At 38.0% G+C, this 18,871-nt stretch overlaps 2 protein-coding genes across 16 annotated transcripts; one reads left to right on the forward strand and one right to left on the reverse strand.

The window, feature by feature from the left end:
- The first annotated feature begins 722 nt into the window (after positions 1-722).
- LOC133716380 (cyclic nucleotide-gated ion channel 1-like) lies at positions 723-4,135 on the forward strand. The gene is made up of 8 exons (XM_062143091.1): positions 723-889; positions 1,251-1,884; positions 2,007-2,204; positions 2,415-2,722; positions 2,868-2,921; positions 2,962-3,022; positions 3,213-3,461; positions 3,557-4,135. Exons 1-8 carry the CDS (start codon positions 849-851, stop codon positions 4,133-4,135), a joined length of 2,124 nt encoding a protein of 707 aa, XP_061999075.1. The 5' UTR covers positions 723-848.
- A 5,912-nt stretch (positions 4,136-10,047) lies between these two features.
- Positions 10,048-15,760, reverse strand: LOC133717621 (uncharacterized). 15 transcript variants are annotated; one of them, XR_009849831.1, is made up of 7 exons: positions 15,374-15,760; positions 14,707-14,890; positions 14,418-14,468; positions 12,208-12,304; positions 11,646-11,754; positions 11,012-11,114; positions 10,048-10,354 (listed from the first exon to the last, which is right to left on the reverse strand). XR_009849831.1 is itself a non-coding variant. In XM_062144332.1 (4 exons), the coding sequence occupies exons 1-4, from the start codon at positions 12,577-12,579 to the stop codon at positions 10,268-10,270; spliced, it is 450 nt and encodes a 149-aa protein (XP_062000316.1). In that variant the 5' UTR covers positions 12,580-13,203; the 3' UTR covers positions 10,048-10,267. The 15 variants fall into 15 exon arrangements, 1 of the variants encoding a protein (XP_062000316.1); XR_009849832.1 differs by lacking the exon at positions 11,646-11,754 and adding an exon at positions 13,217-13,303; XR_009849834.1 differs by lacking the exon at positions 11,646-11,754 and adding an exon at positions 13,217-13,303 and having other exon boundaries at positions 11,012-11,138.
- Between the last annotated feature and the right edge of the window lie 3,111 nt (positions 15,761-18,871).

Raw genomic sequence — 18,871 nt, forward strand, 5'->3', positions numbered from 1 at the left:
CTTAACTAATAATAATGCATTAGATGCTTACATCTGCATAATCGAGGCATGTAGATGTCATATAACCGTAATATAGATGTCATATAACCGTAATATATATACTACTACAGTGATCTATCCCCACGAGAAAAATCTTTCCTATAGAACCCTATATATCCTACGCCCTTCATCGAGGGAATGAACAACCAGGTAGATTGGTTGGGCACGAACCGATAATTATTCTATCTATTAGAAAAGACTCTTGACGTGTTCTTTCTTGAGAGATTCTTGCGTGGGGCAGCCGCACCACGTGGCGGTGCGACTGACCAATCAGTGCCCAAACAGGGGAGTATTTTGAGTATTTTACATTTAAAAATCAGAGATAGTTTCAGAATAGGGACAAAAATTTCTGAGATTTGATTGGACATCCGCACTACCACTTGGTGTGGCTGCCCGTACCTAAGAATTTTTTGTTCTTCCTCCATCACCACCAACACAAATTTTAGAAAGCAAAATATTACAAAATATTAGTACCACGCATTCTAATTATTACCCAAGTTGAGTTAAATTATTTTTTAAAGAATTAGGTAACTTATTGTTTCGTGAGATTCCATTATAATTCTTACACTACAAGTCTTTTAATTATGTCATGATACTATTGAGCACTAAGCTAATGATGCGTGCATGTAAGTCTATAAATTTGAATCTCTCAACAATGTTCTCCACGACATTAATTAGTTTCTAGCACCACTAGCAAATTTCAGTAATTTGGTTTCAAATATTGGAATTGCTTCTCCATATATACTTTTTTCAATTTTCCAGGACCATCTTTCAGAAAATTGTCTTATATATCCAAAATATAAGGCATAATGATGCTCAACTCGCAGGAGGAAGACCATGTTGAACTGAGGTTAGTTCCTCTAATTCTAGTTTCTCCATATATGTTTGGGTCTCATTAATTTTAGGGATTTGATTAATTCACCGCATACTATTTTAGAAGCTAGTCACACGTATAGTAATGCTGCAGCACTTTATATGAGTGTACATACTATCGCCAGGCAGTTTTAGACTTTGGTGTGGTCTTCACAAGTTATATGAGAATTTTTAATTATCAATATCTCATGTATTTTCAAATTCTTTTAGACTGAAATTCATTGAGAGAGTATTAGGGAATCAGAGACTTATATCTAAAACTCTGTTCATGATGATGTCTCTAGTTCGTATCTCATTTCCCTAGCCTTTTGATCTGACTCATTTACTTTATCGATCAGCATAAACCCAGATTTCCCGCCAGATTACCACGGTTACCCAAGTTACTCAGGCCCCAAAAATGGCCGAATTGATGAAGGGAAATCGGAACCTTCGAGTATTGAGAGAGCACGCTCAGAATCTTCACCACGACTGGCCGCTATATGGGAAAAGCCGTCGACGGTTAAGGGAATCTTCGCAGATGTTTCAAAGTGGGATAAGATCTTTATAACTTCATGCATAATTGCAGTCTTGTTGGATCCATTGTTCTTTTACATTCCATATATCCATGAAGATAACAAGTGCCTTGGAAAAGACAAGACTTTGGGGATTGCAGCTATTCTTCTGCGCTCACTCACAGATATCACTTTCATAGTGAATATTACATATCAGATTCGTGAGTGGATTAAAACTGGTTCCATTAAAATCCAGAAAGCTGGTCTACCCTCCAAGGATGTAGAAGATCAAAGACCAACCATAGTCTGGGAAGATTCGATTGACAAAGGAGAGTGCACTCAATTTGCTGAGGAAGTCGTAGGGATATTTAGCCGAACAAAAAAGAAAATAGCTGGGGCAAAAAATAAGATAGCTCAGAAGTTGCCGTGGTTGACCCTCCCCGTGTTTATTGACATTCTTGCTGTTCTTCCCCTCCCACAAGTAAGAAAAGTGTAGATTAATTTGATCGATCTTTGGTCCAATACTATTAGTTAGCATTATTAATATTAGTCAGTTGATGAATGAACTTCTAACCCTCTATTTTTTTGTTTTTCTTTTTCCAGGTGTTTATAGTATATGTTTTCTTCGAAATCAGTGGCTCAGGATATTTGGATTATAGACATATGATGAATCTCTTTCTTCTTGGTCAATATGTGCCCAGGATTTTTCGAATTTATTTATCGTCTGCAGAATTTACAAAAACTAGTGGAATATGGGTTAAAGGTGCATTCAATTTTTTTCTCTACATCCTTGCAAGTCATGTAAGTTTCACATCTCAATTACCAATTCATGCATATAGTAATAAGTAAACTAATTCTAAATCCTCAATATTCCTTAACAGTACAAATAATTTAATATCGAAGTCATACTGTACCCATCGACTGCCTAAGCTAGATATTAGGTCCTTATAATAGAGTGGACTTGCGGTGCAGTTTTAAAAAACCTAAGAAATTAATTTGAATGTTTCTCAGGTACTCGGAGCATTTTGGTATTTTTTTTCAATTCAACGAGAGACATCATGTTGGCACCGAGCTTGTCAGAAATATATGCATAATGACAAAGGATGTATGAGTAAGTTTTACTGCAAAGGGAATCAAGCTTCTCCGAATACAACTATCACATCATTCCTAGAAGAGCATTGTCCTCTAAGTGACAATATCACGTCGGAACAGTTTAATTTTGGAATCTTTCTTGATGGCCTAAAAAATAATAACACGCAACACATAAATTTTGCACGAAAGTTCTTCTTCTCCTTTTGGTGGGGCCTAAGAAACCTAAGGTGCGGATATATGCAGTATTTATAGTTAAAAAAATTCAAAACAACAATTCCTTATTTTCTCAATTACCATTTTGTTTATGGGCTAGCTTGTAGATTTCCTAGGTAATAATTATGTTAATTACGTCATTATGATCTGTCTTTGCAGTAATTTTGGCACAAATCTGACAGCAACAAGTACATATGTGTGGGAAAACTTATTCGCCATTCTTATCTCTATCATTGGCTTGCTACTGTTCCAATGCCATTCTTATCTCTATCATTGGCTTGCTACTGTTCCTATATCTCGTTGGAAATGTGCAGGCTGGTCATGAATTTTGAGATCTAAATAATATGGCTGTTTGTTTAAATTTCCTTCCACTTCAGCATCCAAATATCATCATAAGGGCAATGGTTATCTTACGGTTTTTAATAACAATAAGAAATATGTATGTATGTATGTATGTATGGAGACTGTCTAATTATATGATTTTGATTTTATGTCGTGAAACAGACACTAATGCAGTTTGAAACTACAAAATGGGAGGAGATAAGACGGAAGATTGAAATGAAAAGGCTCGATCTAGAAGTGTGGATGCAAAGAAATAAAATCCCGAATGAGCTGAAGAAAAAGATCATTAAGAGCATAAAAAAGAAGTTGGAAGAAGACAAAGATGCCAATCTTGAAAATCTATTCAGTATTCTTCCATGGGATACCAGAAAAGATCTTAAGCGTTTTCTCTGCGTGAATGCGCTAAGAAATGTATGTTTCTCAACCACCTCACCATCCCTATATTATATATATTGTGTATCAATACACAAGTTAATTGAGTTAATAAATAAACCCTATATATGTAGGAGCCGATGCTCAAAGATGCTAATCCAAAAGTGGTGAAAATGATCTGCGACTATCTGAAGCCGGTGATGTATGTGGAGAAAAGCAGTATCTTTCAAGCCGGAGAACCACTCGACATGATGCTTTTCATAACGCAAGGCACTGTTTGGACCTATTCGAGTAGTAGTAGTACAAGTGATGATACTTCTCTAACAGGAAAACAAAAACTGGGTAGTGCTTCTCCATTAATGATCACCAAGTCACTCAAGGAAGGCAATTCTTATGGAGTTGAACAACTTCTACGATGGGTAGCAGTACCCGACTACCATTTCTCCAACCTTCCTTGCCTGAACGAGAATGTGAGATCGATCTCATTCAAAAGTGGAAGGCTTTACACTCATGGCCATGCCAGCGACCTGAGAATAGCAGCCATCAAATGCCTAGGCATTTGGAACTTCATCAATATATGCCCCCAATCCTCAAGAAAGAGAGGAGGTGGCACGTACTACCATAGCCGCAGCAGTCCGTCGTTTCCGAAATCAGTTACAAGCACCAAAAAAGTCCGGATCAAAGCCAATGGCGGAGTTAGGATTTTAAAATAAGGTGGGCTAAATTATTTTTTTTTTCTAATAAAAGTTTATTAATGCTTTAAATTCTTTTTTTTTTTTTTTTAACTTTTACAAGTAACATGTTTTATTCCTTCCTTAAATTAAACCTCATCATATATTAAATACATGAGTAGCGCTAGAGACCCCAAAAAATTATACCAAATATGAATCCCAAATGCCGTGGTAGCTGGCACATAATCTCTTTTAACTTAGTAACCTCCAATGTGTAAATAAAAATTAATTTATTTGAGGAACTAATATACTTTTTGAATTAAAATCCTAATATTAGCCTTTTCAAAAAAAAAAAAAAAATCCTAATATTAGCAAAACAGAAGAGGAAATAAACTCTACACACAAACAATCAAATTCCAACAATCCCAAACACCGATTCTTAAAATCACAAGTTATTGTCATCAATTTTTTGATGCAACTCCTCAATTTGGATTCCATTTAATAGAAAGTGATAGCACCAAAAATTTCACTTGATCTAATTCAAGGAATCATCTAAGCTTTTTAATATTTTGAATGGCAACATACACAATTGTAGGAGACAACTCCATTTCAAGTGAAGATTCTTGATCAAAACACTGTTTGTATAATCTTGAGAAACAGTTATCGGAGTTGGTCGGTTGCTAGCACGTTCATATTTTATCATGCGCTCTTGAATAGAACCGAAAATTTTTAATTATTGAATCTGTATCATAATTCTCAACCAACTCTTTTTCTGACCTAATATACCCAAAAAAAGCAAGCTTTTGATGAGAGTATGCCTCTTAAAGCATAATAGAAAAAAAAAAAAAAAGAAAAAAAAAGAAGAAGGAGTTTTTATATACACATCCAATTTGTTTATTACACACCCAAGTTTTTTGTACAATTTTAAATCTCAAATTTACCCTCTTCCTAACTAATACAAAAAATAAAAAATAAAAATAAATAAAAAACATTCTGAGCTCACCAAAAGAGCTCAGCGAGCCCACCAACAAGCAATCCTGCCAAAATTCGTTGGCAAAGAAGAGATTTAAAAATCAAAGTATAGCATCTGATAGAAACTCAAACGGTTTTTCCTAGTTTCCTAGCCTCTATGCAGCAATATCTATCTTGAAGAGTTGTACACGTTGTTGCTTCATTGATCAAGCTCAAACCCTAAAAGCTCTTTATATTACAGTACATACAAGAACAAATAATGTTCAGTAACCAGCCATGTCATTTGGAATAGTGGCAAATAAACAAAAGGCATGCACTAGGAACTTGAGCATTGGAAGAACTTTAGATCAAAGGACCAAAATAATAGTGTTGAATTGGAAGAAATTCAGTAATCAATCATTAATAAAAGAAAAAACATAAAATAGGCTGGGGGTGAAAGAGAAAAAAGAGAGGAAGAGAATCGATTGTTATTGTAGCTACTATATAAATCGGGAAGAAAGATAAGGGATTGTAGTTGGGTATAGAGATAGATGAAGGGGAAGGATAAAAAAGGAAATATAAGAGAAAAAATGACAAAAATATGTCTACGGGTGTATATTAAGAAAAGACGGATGTGTATATATGATTACTCAAAAAAAAAAAAAATACAAAAAAATACTTCCAGCAAAGAGATAATATATATATGACCAAAAAAAAAAATAGCATATGGGCTAAGTTTAGAAATTTGGGGTGGGCTACTTTTTAAGATTTGTAAAAGTAAAATGAGAATTGGAATTGGTCTACCCATTTGATTTCATAGTCTCTTTATATAGGGAGAGAATTACAACGGAAATATCAATTACAATGATGACATTAAATGCTGATTGATCCGTAATTGTGATGATTGATGGTAATCGCTGATTCCTTGATTCCCTCTCCGTCAGTCGCTTTGACGAAGGCACATAATATGTTTTTCCTTTAACACTCCCCTTTGTGCCAAGTCAAAGACGAAATGGTGCATGAGTTGTTGCCTCACTAAAAACCTTGCCAAGTAACAATAAAAACTTTGTGGGACAAAAAATACATCTTGGTCGAAGGAAAAGAGCACAACGCACCTTTTACATTTGAGGATGACATGTGTGTGTTAGACTCCCCCTGACGTCTACACCTCCCCCTGATCCTTACACTAATCAAGGGAGCTTGGAAAGTCTTTGCATTCCTATGCTTTTCACATGTTTCTCAAATGTGGCCTTACGCAATGATTTGGTGAACAAATCTGCCACATTCTCCTCAGACCTTACTTGATTCACTTGAATCTTGAGGAGGGCCTGTTGTTGCTGATTGTAGAAAAACTTTGGCGATATGTGTTTTGTGTTATCACCCTTGATATAACCTAGCTTCATATATTCGATGCAAGCTGCATTATCTTCATAAATGCAAGTAGGCTCTTCAATGGTAGAACTCAAACCACTAGTCCCTCAAATATGTGTAATGATAGCTCTTAACCATATACACTCACCAACCGCCTCATGTAGAGCAATGATCTTTGAGTGGTTCGAGGAGGTAGCCACAAGGGTCTGCTTGGTTGATCTCCAAGATATCGCCGTGTTCCTAATGGTAAATACATAACCAGTTTTGTTGTACCAAAAAAAAAAAAAATACATAACCAGTTTTGGAACGACCTTTATGTGGGTCAGAGAGGTACCCAGCATCAGCAAAACCAACCAAAACGTCATTTGGCGTTTCGGTGTAGTGAGTGGCGCTTTCGCCATCAACATTTCCTTTAGGGATTGCAGTTCCATCTGCGGTCCCTCTTGTCTCTCTGTAGGAAAAGAACAGTCCCAAGTCAATGGTTCCTTTTAGGTATCAGAAAATGTTCTTGATACCATTCCAGTGACGTTGCGTTGGCGCTGAGCTAAATCTAGCTAACAAGTTCACTGAGAATGCAATGTCTGGTCGAGTACATTGGACTAAGTACAATAATGCACCTATTGCACTTAGATAGGGAATTTCAGCTCCCAACACCTCTTCTTCATCTTCCTTTGGACGAAATGGATCTTTCCTTACATCCAAACTTCGACCGATCATGGGAGTGCTAGCAGGATGCGCTTTAAATCGCCTGACTTTTGGACATACGCAGACTGGTGGATTAGTATTCCACAAACTCGGTGTTCTAGTTCAAGGCCTAAACAGAATCGAGTTTTCCCAAGATCCTTCATCTCAAATTCGGATTTCAAGTAGCTCGTGGTTTCTCTTATTTCATCAAGAGTACCTATTATGTTCATATCATCGACATATACAGCTACAATTGCAAATCCGGAACTTGTTTTCTTTATGAATACGCAGGGGCACAATTCATCGTTCTTATATCCCTTCCCAATCAAGTAGTCACTTAGACGGGTATACCACATCTGCTCGGATTGTTTCAATCCGTAAAGTGAGCGTTTCAACCTAATTGCAAACGCACTCCGTGGTTTAGAGTCACTTGACTTGGGAAATGTTAGGCCATCAGGCACTTTCATATATATCTCTGAATCAAGATCCCCATAGAGATATGCAGTAACCACATCCATGAGCTGCATTTCCAGTCCTTCAGAAACTACCAAGCTAACTAAGTAGCGGAACGTTATAACGTCCATTACGGGAGAGTATGTCTCCTCGTAGTCAATTCCAGGGCGTTGCGAGAAACCTTGCACCACAAGGCGAGCCTTGTACCTCAGGACTTCATTCTTCTCATTACGCTTTCTGACAAAGACCCATTTATGTCCTACAGGCTTTACACTTGGTGGGGTTAGCACTACCGGACCAAATACCTGTCTCTTTGCCAGAGAATCTAGTTCTACCTGGATTGCTTCTTTCCATTTAGGCCAATCTGCTCTTTGTTGACATTCTGCAACAGAGCGTGGTTCGATATCATCGTGCTCTATGATTTCTTGAGCAACAGTGTATGCAAATATATCATCAATGTGTATGGAAGATCTTTCTATCAACTCATACGCACTCTCATAATCCTTTGAGATTTCTTTGTTCACTGGAATCATTTCAAACATCGGAGCGTCCTCCAGTATTGATTCATGGACATAACTATAATAAGAGACAATCTCATGAGAGGTGTTTGGCTCCAATTTTGTTGCAGCTGGTCAACAGTCTCTTTTCTTGCGCGGGCGTGCCAGCACCGTTCGGGTGCGGTCGTCGGGGGTGTCCCTTGACCTGACTTCTTTTCAAGCGATTGTAGACGAGGAGAGCACCAACCTCGTCGTGGGGATTCTTTGTGCCTCGTGGTGAGGACTTTGCTGAAGTTTCTTCTTGTTAACACAATCGATACTCAATATTGTAGATCGAGCAGAGCGACATCACCGGGAAATGTTGAGATCTTGCTAAAGCGTGACTTTAGCTTGGCTGGTTCTGTAACCGTTGTGGTCGCGGCACTACCGTCGGCTCCCGAGGAGACTAGGACCGAAGCACGTTGACAGAGGGTTTGGTGGCACTGAAAGTCGGCTTCTAAGAAGACTAGGACTAGGAGTGTGATCACCAGTAAGAGAAAGAGAAAGAGAGGGAGAGGAGTTGCTCTTAGAGAGGTTTGCTCTAGAGAGAACTTAGATCATCTTAGAGATGTTGTTGTTGAATGTGAATGTGTCTTTTTGTCGGTGTTTGGTCGTGGTACTACAATCGGCTCTCGAGGAGACTAGGACCGAAGTACGTTGACAGAGGGTTTAGTGGCACTGAAAGTCGGCTTCTGAGAAGACTAGGACTAGGAGTGTGATCACCGGTAAGAGAAAGAGAAGGAGAGGAGTTGCTCTTAGAGAGGTTTGCTCTAGAGAGTACTTAGATCATCTTAGAGATGTTGTTGTTGTATGTGAATGGGTGTTTTAGAATGAGAGGAGAAGGTGTTTATATAGGGAAGAAAAAGAAGAGTGAAATGATGAGTGGAAGAAAAATAATGAAAGTGGAGTATGAAAGTGATTTGTAAAATATGGAAAAGATAGAGAAATGATGAAATGAAAGCAAAGCATGAAGGTGTAGAAACATGGAAGTGATGATGATCTATTAAAGAGATTGTCTTGAAAAATATATCCAAGGAAAAGAAGAAAAGCATCTAGCTTTCTTCATGTGGGTAGGAAACATGAACATGTGAATATTGAGCTGGTTTTAGGTCAGTTTCTGCCCCTTTATTCCTTCAATTATTTCTCCAACAAACATTCCGATTTTGACTATGACCTCTTCATAACAAATGTTCCATTATGAGTGTAGATCACCCTGGAAAAATTTCAGAATTTTTGGTATAGTGGTTGGGCCGAAAACGCTGTTGGACCTCTTACAGGTCCAGTTTTCCAGTTTTGCTTCTGCAAAAGATTGGACTGATTGTCTGGAATTTGGCTCGTGAGAGGGGTAATCTTACCCCCACTAGGCCAAAAAAGCTAACAGACAACAGACCAAATTCGTTGTGTGATTTGGACAATCTCCGTTGTGTATCGGAGCGTTGTGTGATGAAAAATGGCACAATGGTGGAAACCCGTTGTGTGAAACACAAACAGTCAACACTTATTTGGTTAAAACTGTTGTGCCTTCTCTCGGCAGATGGCAGCCACAGTTGCCGCGCAATCATGCTGCACATGTCATTGACATCATTCACACAACGAAAGTTGTTTCTGAGGCGTTGTATGAAAGGCGAATCAGACAACAGCATTTTATTTTCTCTGTTGTATGAGTTACCCTCACACTTCACTTTTGGAAATTTTATTGTTGTGTGTTAGTTTTAGATAACGTATTCTAGTTATTACAGTTGTGTGATTGTAAATAAGACAACGTATGTTTGTTAGAACCGTTGCATGGTTATATAAAGATTCATTGTGTGAACATCCAAATTGTTACTTCAGACAACATTATTAACATTAAAAATTCTGTTGTGTGATAATCGTCTTTTCTGGGTTTTGAGCATTGATAATAATGCTCAATTTTACCTAGTGAACAGTGACTAATTGTAAAGAAAAGACACTAGAATCTATGAAATGAGTAATCCAACTCATACTATTTGAAGAAAAGCATTCAAACTTTAAAAGGGAGGACTTCCCAATCATCCAAGCCAACATTGAAAGAAGAAAAGCATTCAAATGGATGCCCATCTACTTGGGACAACAAAAGCTGATACAAATACATACTGTTCTAAAACAGGCCTCTTATAAAATCTACATTGATGGTTGGACAATTTCTTGAACAAATTCTTTAGCATCTTAGTTTTCTTGTATTTCGACTACCAAAAGTGACAACCTTTAACTCATTGCAACTTGAAGTTCTGCCCTCCAATGCTATCTGCAAAATATATAAGAAGAGTACTTTTAGTGAGCTAACTCAAACATTAGCATCTGAGCTTCATCTAATATTACTAAATCAGCACATGTCATCTAATATTACCAAATCTGAAAGCACATGTTCTAAAATACAGAGCATAATAATCAAGCCTATAGCAGCAATACTCAAAAAGAGAAGCAGAGCTATAATAAAGACAAACTTATATTGGGGCACATAGGGCCCTCCTCCTATATAATCCAAGTCATGTCCAGTCCATTGACAAGGATTGCTCATCATCTCTGCTTTGAAAAATAGTCGAGAATTAAGAAACAAATTCATTTGGGAAAAGCTTTAAGGAATTCTGCACAAAGCTTTAAGGATTGCTGCAAAGACAAGTTCTCGTTGAATTTCAAGCTATAGTTGCTGAGCATTTGTATGGCACCTCAAAACGGTTTGAGAGTCCATATAGCAGTATTTATCATTATAACTTCGACTTACATGATCAGTAGGAACTAGTACATCATCAAAATTCTGAAAGAAATAGCTTATTGACAAGGATTAAGTCACAATGCCTTACAATAACAAACAGCACCGCAACAAACATACATTTTCTTATAATATCAATGTAAATGGGTCATGTTACATAGGTAACCAAAATAGAAGACATTGATGTTGTACCTCTTTAACAAGTGCAAGCGGGCAAAGATCATCGAACTTGTCAAACTTCAAGTAGTTGGAGTCAAAGTATACGTAGCTAGCATTCTTTAAGTAACTGCAGGAGCTGCTTGCTCATGAAGCATCAAGACTGCAAATTAGGGTACCGAAAATGGAGAAAATGGGAGTAAACTATCCCTTATTCATATATTTTTTGTACACAATTAATATGTTTTGAAGGATGGTGTAAATCAGTCACTGACTATTTCTACATTTTACATCTCTTTCATTATGTCCTACAACATCAGACTATCTAAAACCTTGTTACTTACACTCTCAAGACATTCTCATCTCATTCTAGACTTTATTACTCAAACACAAGACACAAGAAAACACAATTCTACTACTACCAAAAGTGCTCGAAATATTATGCTTACTAGTAAGTGAACACATGATACCAATTTCAAGGAGTGGCATTCAAACACAAACAGTCAAAAACTTTGAAACCCATATCAAAACCACACTCTCAACTCATCCACTTATGGGCTATATATGTTTAACCACCTGTTGCTAAATTCCAATGTAAAAAATTTTCTAGCAAATTCCCAGAAATCAAAACAAAGAACTTAGCAAAGCAAACATGAAAAATGACCTTTACCTAATGTAGAAGGAGAAGGAGGAAGAGGATGCCTAAGTTGGGTTGTTGATGGAAATGCTGAAGATGGAGAAAGAAAATGCCTTACCAAGAAATTTCTCCTTACCAAGATCTGCTGAAGATGGAGAAAGAAAATGCCTTACCAAGAAATTTCTCCTTATCAAAATCTACTGAAGATGGACAAAGAAAATGCCTTACCAAGAAAATGCCTGAGTTGAGTTGGGTTGAAGATGGCAGATTATTAAAGACATTTCTCCTTACCAAGATCTACTTCCAGTGGTTTTGAATTTGGCGATTAGGCTAACAGCAACCTCCCAATTTCAGTAAAACAAAAACCAAAAACAAAATCATTTTGATGCCACCACCAATAGGAAATCCCATTGAAAACAAAAGCATCCATCTTTGACAAAAGCACACGCAAAAATCAAAGCCCAACATAATTATGAATACTCTACTTCATATCATATGAATAATCCTAGAAAATTAAAGAACATATTAAGAGGGTTAAAGGCTTTCTTTATTAGTTAACTAATAACATGAATAGAAACACCATTGATTACTGAACTGTAAGCTTGGTCTTGATCGATCTAGAGTTGTCGGCGAAGAGTTTGAGGTGGTCTTCATAGCTAAATCGATCATCTTGCTACTGAAATTCCCTCTCCCTGTACAAACCAAAAACACATAAGCTCAGTGATATATACCAAAGCAAAGAAACTCTACCCTGAAGACTAACAAAGTTTACATTCAACAATAATGCTGATGTGCAACTAATACCTATGTACAAAAATTTTAAATGTTCTTTGATAACATAAATAGATAGCAGCTTGCGGTTTATAACATATAGCAGGAAAAGAAAATCCTCAAATCTATAGAAACCAAAGTCCAAAGAGTGAAGCAGAATCTGATTCTTTCTCAAAGCACCTCCACTACTGCCCATTTGTAATCTTCAAGAGTCCTGCTATTTTATTCTAACCAAATAACCCCACCACCAACAGCGAGTTACAATCAACCCCATAGAGGTTTAGCTTTCTTTTCCTTACCCAGATCCTTACGCTGTACTGATTAAGGAAAAAAAAAAAACATCTTTCTATACAACCCAGATTGCATTAGGGACTTTACCCACAATCCTAGGCTAAGCTCTCAATGAAATGGGGAAGTAACATAAACAAGCGTTCACATAGTTTAGTACCAAAGTTTTCAACTTTCATGACCATAAACAAGTTTTAATTTATTTTTGTTTGTAGACAATCTCACTCACATACTGAGAGTTATGCAATTGCCAACTATATATATAGTGGGAAACCAAATTCACAAACTATGCAAATCAAGAACAATTGACTATTCCAAATCCAAATATGCAACTCCACTAAGTAGTAAACAAACTGAGAGCACCCAACTCAATTCTATCTCTGTTTTAAACGTAAGAAACAATGATCATCAACAAACACATTCACAAGTTTTGAGCAGCCAAACGCAGTCAGTAAAGCTACTAAATATAACCATAAAATACACAAACACACACTCATGATTTCTTATAATGTTGAAAACAAAAAGGTATGAAGCATTGACCATACCCAAATCACTGATATTTGATGTTTACCGGTGACAGCTCCCCAATTATGGGCATCTAGCCCCTATAAGGAAATTATAGGAAACCTAACCTATAATCATGAATCACAATTAAATTAAACACTATACGATTCTTAAAAACACTAAACAATTAAATCACAATTATAGGAACCCACTTTTAATTCAGTTTGCAGAGTTATAGAATTACACTTTGAAAAAACTAAAAACAGGGAGCAGGAACCCACTTCTCTAACAGAATTACACTTTGAAAAAAAAAAATTAAAAACAGGGAGCAGGTAGAACAGATACTTCAGAAATCTTTAGCCAATAATTTGGCACAAAGCACATGTTCCAAAACTCAATCAACTCAACCAAATATTAGCAGTATCTAAACCCAGAAATTTAATAGTTATCTGTCCACTTCCTCACATTTCTCAGCAACCAATGACACCATAATCACCATTGTTCACCCCTCACAAAACCAATTAAGCATCACACAACTCAAAGCAACTATCGAAAAACTAAGCCAATAATCTGGCTCAAAGCAACTATCACACAATTCAATTAACTAAGCCAAACACTAACAGTACCTAAAACCCACTAACTTTACAGTAACTCATCCACTTCCTCACATTTCTCATCAACCAATGCCAAACCAGATCTCTCATAGCCAAACACTAGCAAGTGAAGTAGCATGCTGATAAGAGATTTTTAATCGAAGAAGGAAAATATGCATGAACCAAATTAAATGATAGTTAAGAAAACTCATGCTTTGATTGTAGAATAAAGAGTGTATAGAGGCAAAGAAGGAAAGTGAGCTGCATTAGAACTAATATTGACAATTGCCCCTCTCTTCTTTCTATCACTTCCTAGATGCCATTGATGCCTACATATAGTAAAATGTCACATTAACATTGCTTCGGCTTCATGAAGGCCAAAAGCCCAGAAATCAAAGTAGAAAAGCAACCAAAACAGTTCAACAAGCATATGAACACATCACATCATGAATAACATACCAGATAACAACTCAAATGTAAACTAAACCAAGTTAGATTTCACCTATTCCACTTGATCATCTCAGCAACATAAACAATATCATTCTACCTCAATAATTCAAAGGGCAAAGTCATCTTCTTTACCTCTCTTTAATGAGTCTCAAACAGCAGCAAGAAAAAGACCAACAAGAGAGGCATAAATAAACCATACCTGCATACCTTGTACTTGCATCTGCTGAATAAACTCAATTAGTAAAGACCCCTGAAATGCAAAACAAAACCTTGAGACCCCCTCAAACTTCAAATCTTAGTGATAAATATCCAAATCAATTTGAAACCCAAATTCGCAATTTGAAAATCCATTAATTCAACACAGAGACAAAATCCCTAGATTCTAGATCCCCAAATTCCCAAAACCCAAATTTCTCACACTGAATCCACAAACAACACTCCAATTGAGGAAGTATTATTTAAGAAAATTAAGAAAAATCAAAACTCACCACAGCAGCTAGGTATTGACGGATGGCAGAGAGATACACCGGAGCTCCGACGCCGACACGCTCCGCATACTAGCCGGACTTAAGATTTCAGACCTGGGGCTAAGATCCACCATCTTGGAAACTGAAAAGTTCTAGCAAGATTCAAGCCCTTGCAATACTCATAAAACTCAGCAAGATGCCCAGCCTGCAAAACAACAAAGCATAGAGGAATTAGCTCAACACCAGTGACCGTGCCGTTCAATCGAGTTCCCAAAAAAAAAAAAAAATCACTGATCCAAGTCAATCCAGTGGCCACCAAATTCTTCGAATCGCAGTTTGGTGGGTGAGATCGAGATCGAAGAGAAAAAGAGAGGGGTTATGGGAGAAAACGAGGGTTTGGGTGAAATAGAGAGATGTAGAGGCAGCGGCCAACTTTCACTAATTTAAAAATACTAGTGAAAGCAAGCCAGAGGAGAGTTATGAACTGGTGCCAACAACTGTTACCCAGAACCAAAAGCATACAGATCTGCCGGAACAAAAAGTGAGAGACAGATCAGGAATGAGAAAGAATTACCTATCTTCGGTGAGTGAATTTGTTTTAACCAGAGCTAAAGAATCTGAATTAAACAAAAAAAACCTAAAAGAAGAAGGCTTGCCAAAGATTATCAGCAATTCGAAGTAGGCTTACCATGAGGAATTGAAATTGATGTGCGTGAACCTAGGAAGGAGCTAGAGCAGCCGAAGTAGGATTTCCATGAACTTCGTCTTATTTTTCGGTGTATATCCTCTAATTGTGGAGACGAGAGTTAGGTCAATGAAATTTGGGTTTTAGATTGAGGGTTCGACCAATAGAGATTTGGTTGATTTTGGGGAATCTGAGATTGGGGGTTTCCCTATTTGGGATTTCAGAATGAAAGAGAGAGGAAGACTATGATTTCTGGGTAAAGAAGAGAGTTGGATGAAGAAAAGAGTGAGAGAAGACTCAGAGTGAGACAGGAGAGGAGCGATCTGGAGAGAGAGAGAGAGTTGAACGTTAGAGTTCAATGACCCCTGCTTTCTTTTCTTTTCTGTTTTTTTTTTTACAAGTGATGGAATGAAGGCACAGCCTTCTAAATGTTCCCGCTTATGTGAAATCAAAGTATCAGTTTTGGCGCTGGGTTAGGCATTACTCATTCATACAACACAAATAAGTCATTTAGTTGTGGGATCATCAATCACCACCAAATATATTTCAATCAAAATTTGTAGGTTTTGGGGGGAATGAGTGCTATTTTGGGAATATAAGCGCGCACATCCAAACATTTCCCTCTTGATCATACAACACAGAGTAAAAAACTGTTGTATGATATTTTGCATGCAACTCTCATACAACAGATATAACTATTCTGTTGTACTATGTGGTACCAATTTTAAGCCAAATTTGAGTCAAGTTAGGAGGCAAATCTGCCGCTATTTGTTTTTTCATTCACACAACAAATTATTCTTGTAAGCGTTGTGTAAAGACCTTCTAGTTAAAAACTTCAGAATTTTAACAACATTATACAACGCAAGTTTTTTAAACGTGTTGTATGATTCACTTTCCCCCATCACACAACAATTTTTTTTTTCGTTGTGCAAAAAGTGTTGTATGTTGAGGTTATTGGCCTAGTGCCCCCAAGTATCTTTGTTGGTTGACGAGGCATGATCTTCAATTGCAATTTGGGAGATGACGATGTCCCAAGATCGGCTTTGTCGCCAACTATCGCCAACTTCTCTTGATCAAAGGGATGATCATGGGTCATATCTTGCCCCCCATGCATCTGATCAGTAGCCACGTATTTGGCTTGACCAGTGGAGAAATCAGATATTTGTTCAGAGACAATTGAATTGTCAGAAGAACAATCTTGTTGATGACCTTTTCCATGCACAACCTCTGTATAAGGCTGTGACTCACCAGTGAGACCCTTATGTTGATTGCCACCTATAGGCAAGTTAGTCTCAGAAACGACCTCTTCGCGAGCAGGTTTTTGACTTTCCAATTCGCCTTGCTGCGAATTAGCCAAGCTGGAACCTTCCTCGTGTAAGGTTGTGAACTCAGATGTGATGTTCGCGGCATGTTGAGTGGTCTGTTTGTCGCTGCTCAAGAAAGGCTTATAGAATTGTTCTCTAGCTTCTCGAGCGTTCTGCTCAATTTGTTGGTCCCAATCGCGAACCCTCTGCTTTGTTTTTGCGATCAAACTGGCCATGTCCCTGGCTCGCTTTTCTTTATGCCTCTCGACGTTGGCCATGATGCTCACCAGCTGTTCCTCAATGCTTGCCCCCTCTGGGATGGGAATAGGCATAAACTCATCATTAATGGCAGTATCGCCAGTGGTGGCAACATTGACCATCTATTTACTTTAGGAATTTCTTTTGGTAAAGATTTTCCTCTGGCATCCCAATGATGGCGAACAAATGCAAAAAGACTCTAGTGTAGTCCCACCGGGTGTGCCAAAATGTTTGTTTTGAAGGCCGGTGGTTGAATGTCTTCAAGAAAAGAAAAAAAATTCTAACCTTGTCCCACTGGGCGTGCCAAAATGTTTGGCTCCAATTTTGCTGCAGCTGGTCAACAGTCTCTTTTCTTGCGCGGGCGTGCCAGCACCGTCGGGTGCGGTCGTCGGGGGTGTCCCTTGACCTGACTTCTGTTGAGCGATTGTAGACGAGGAGAGCACCAACCTCATCGTGGGATTCTTTGTGCCTCGTGGTGAGGACTTTTGCTGAGCTTCTTGAAAATCACAATCGATACTCGATGTTGTAGATCGAGCAGAGCGAGAACCACTGGGAAGTGAGGAGAACTTGCTAAAGCGTGACTTTAGCTTGGCTAGGTTGCTAGGGCGTTACCCTTGCTTGGCTGGTTCTGTAACCGTTGTGGTCGCGGCACTACCGTCGGCTCCCGAGGAGACTAGGACCGAAGTACGTTGACAGAGGGTTTGGTGGCACTGAAAGTCGGCTTCTGAGAAGACTAGGACTAGGAGTGTGATCACCGGTAAGAGAAAGAGAAGGAGAGCAGTTGCTCTTAGAGAGGTTTGCTCTAGAGAGAACTTAGATCATCTTAGAGATGTTTTGATGTTGTGAATGTGAATGTGTGTTTTAGAATGAGAGGAGAAGGTGTTTATATAGGGAAGAAAAAGAAGAGTGAAATGATGAGTGGAAGAAAAATAATGAGAGTGGAGTATGAAAGTGATTTGTAAAATATGGAAAAGATAGAGAAATGATGAAATGAAAGCAAAGCATGAAGGTGTAGAAACATGGAAGTGATGATGATATATTAAAGAGATTGTGTCTTGAAAAATATATCCAAGGAAAAGAAGAAAAGCATCTAGCTTTCTTCATGTGGGTAGGAAACATGAACATGTGAATATTGAGCTGGTTTTAGGTCAGTTTCTGCCCCTTTATTCCTTCAATTATTTCTCCAACAAGCATTCCGATTTTGACTATGACCTCTTCATAAAAAATGTTCCATTATGAGTGTAGATCACCCTGGCAAAATTTCAGAATTTTTGGTATAGTGGTTGGGCCGAAAACGCTGCTGGACCTCTTACAGGTCCAGTTTTCCAGTTTTGCTTCTGCAAAAGATTGGACTGATTGTTTGAAGGCCTTCCACTCAAAAAAATTTGTGGCACTCTTCATAAGAAATGATCCTTGGGATGTCTATATTTGATCTGGACAGTTTTAGCTCATTTCAATTTCATTTGGTTAGTCTGCCGCCCCTCCTTCCTTGTTTAGCTCGGTTTCTCCTAGCCGAAGTAGGAAAATGTGCTAAAGTTAACTTTTCATGCTTCCATGCTTCTATAGTAGGCTTTATTTAGCCTCTAAATATATATTTCGAACTTGTCGACAATATATAGCTTGAGCCACTGACATTGGCTCAATTTCTCCGAGACGTGCCTTGTCAGGCCAAAATACTCATTTTGGGTCCAAACAAGAGGGATTCTCTACATTGATGATTAATTGATCAGTTTATGCCTTACTCCCCCTCTTCTTCCTTGGGTGGGTGTCAATCGAACCAAGTGGCCTCCCTCTCTTCCTTTGGGGAGCCACGGCCTCAACCACACCTCCACTAAGTGTGGTTGCAGTGCCTCTATCTGTGGCACCGTGCCCCTTGTTGGGGACTTCTAACCTTGCAGACACATTTGCAGCTGGTATATGTGATATCGTCACTTTTACG

Source organism: Rosa rugosa, chromosome 6 (assembly GCF_958449725.1).
Source record: "Rosa rugosa chromosome 6, drRosRugo1.1, whole genome shotgun sequence".
In the NCBI taxonomy this organism is placed as follows: domain Eukaryota; kingdom Viridiplantae; phylum Streptophyta; class Magnoliopsida; order Rosales; family Rosaceae; genus Rosa; species Rosa rugosa.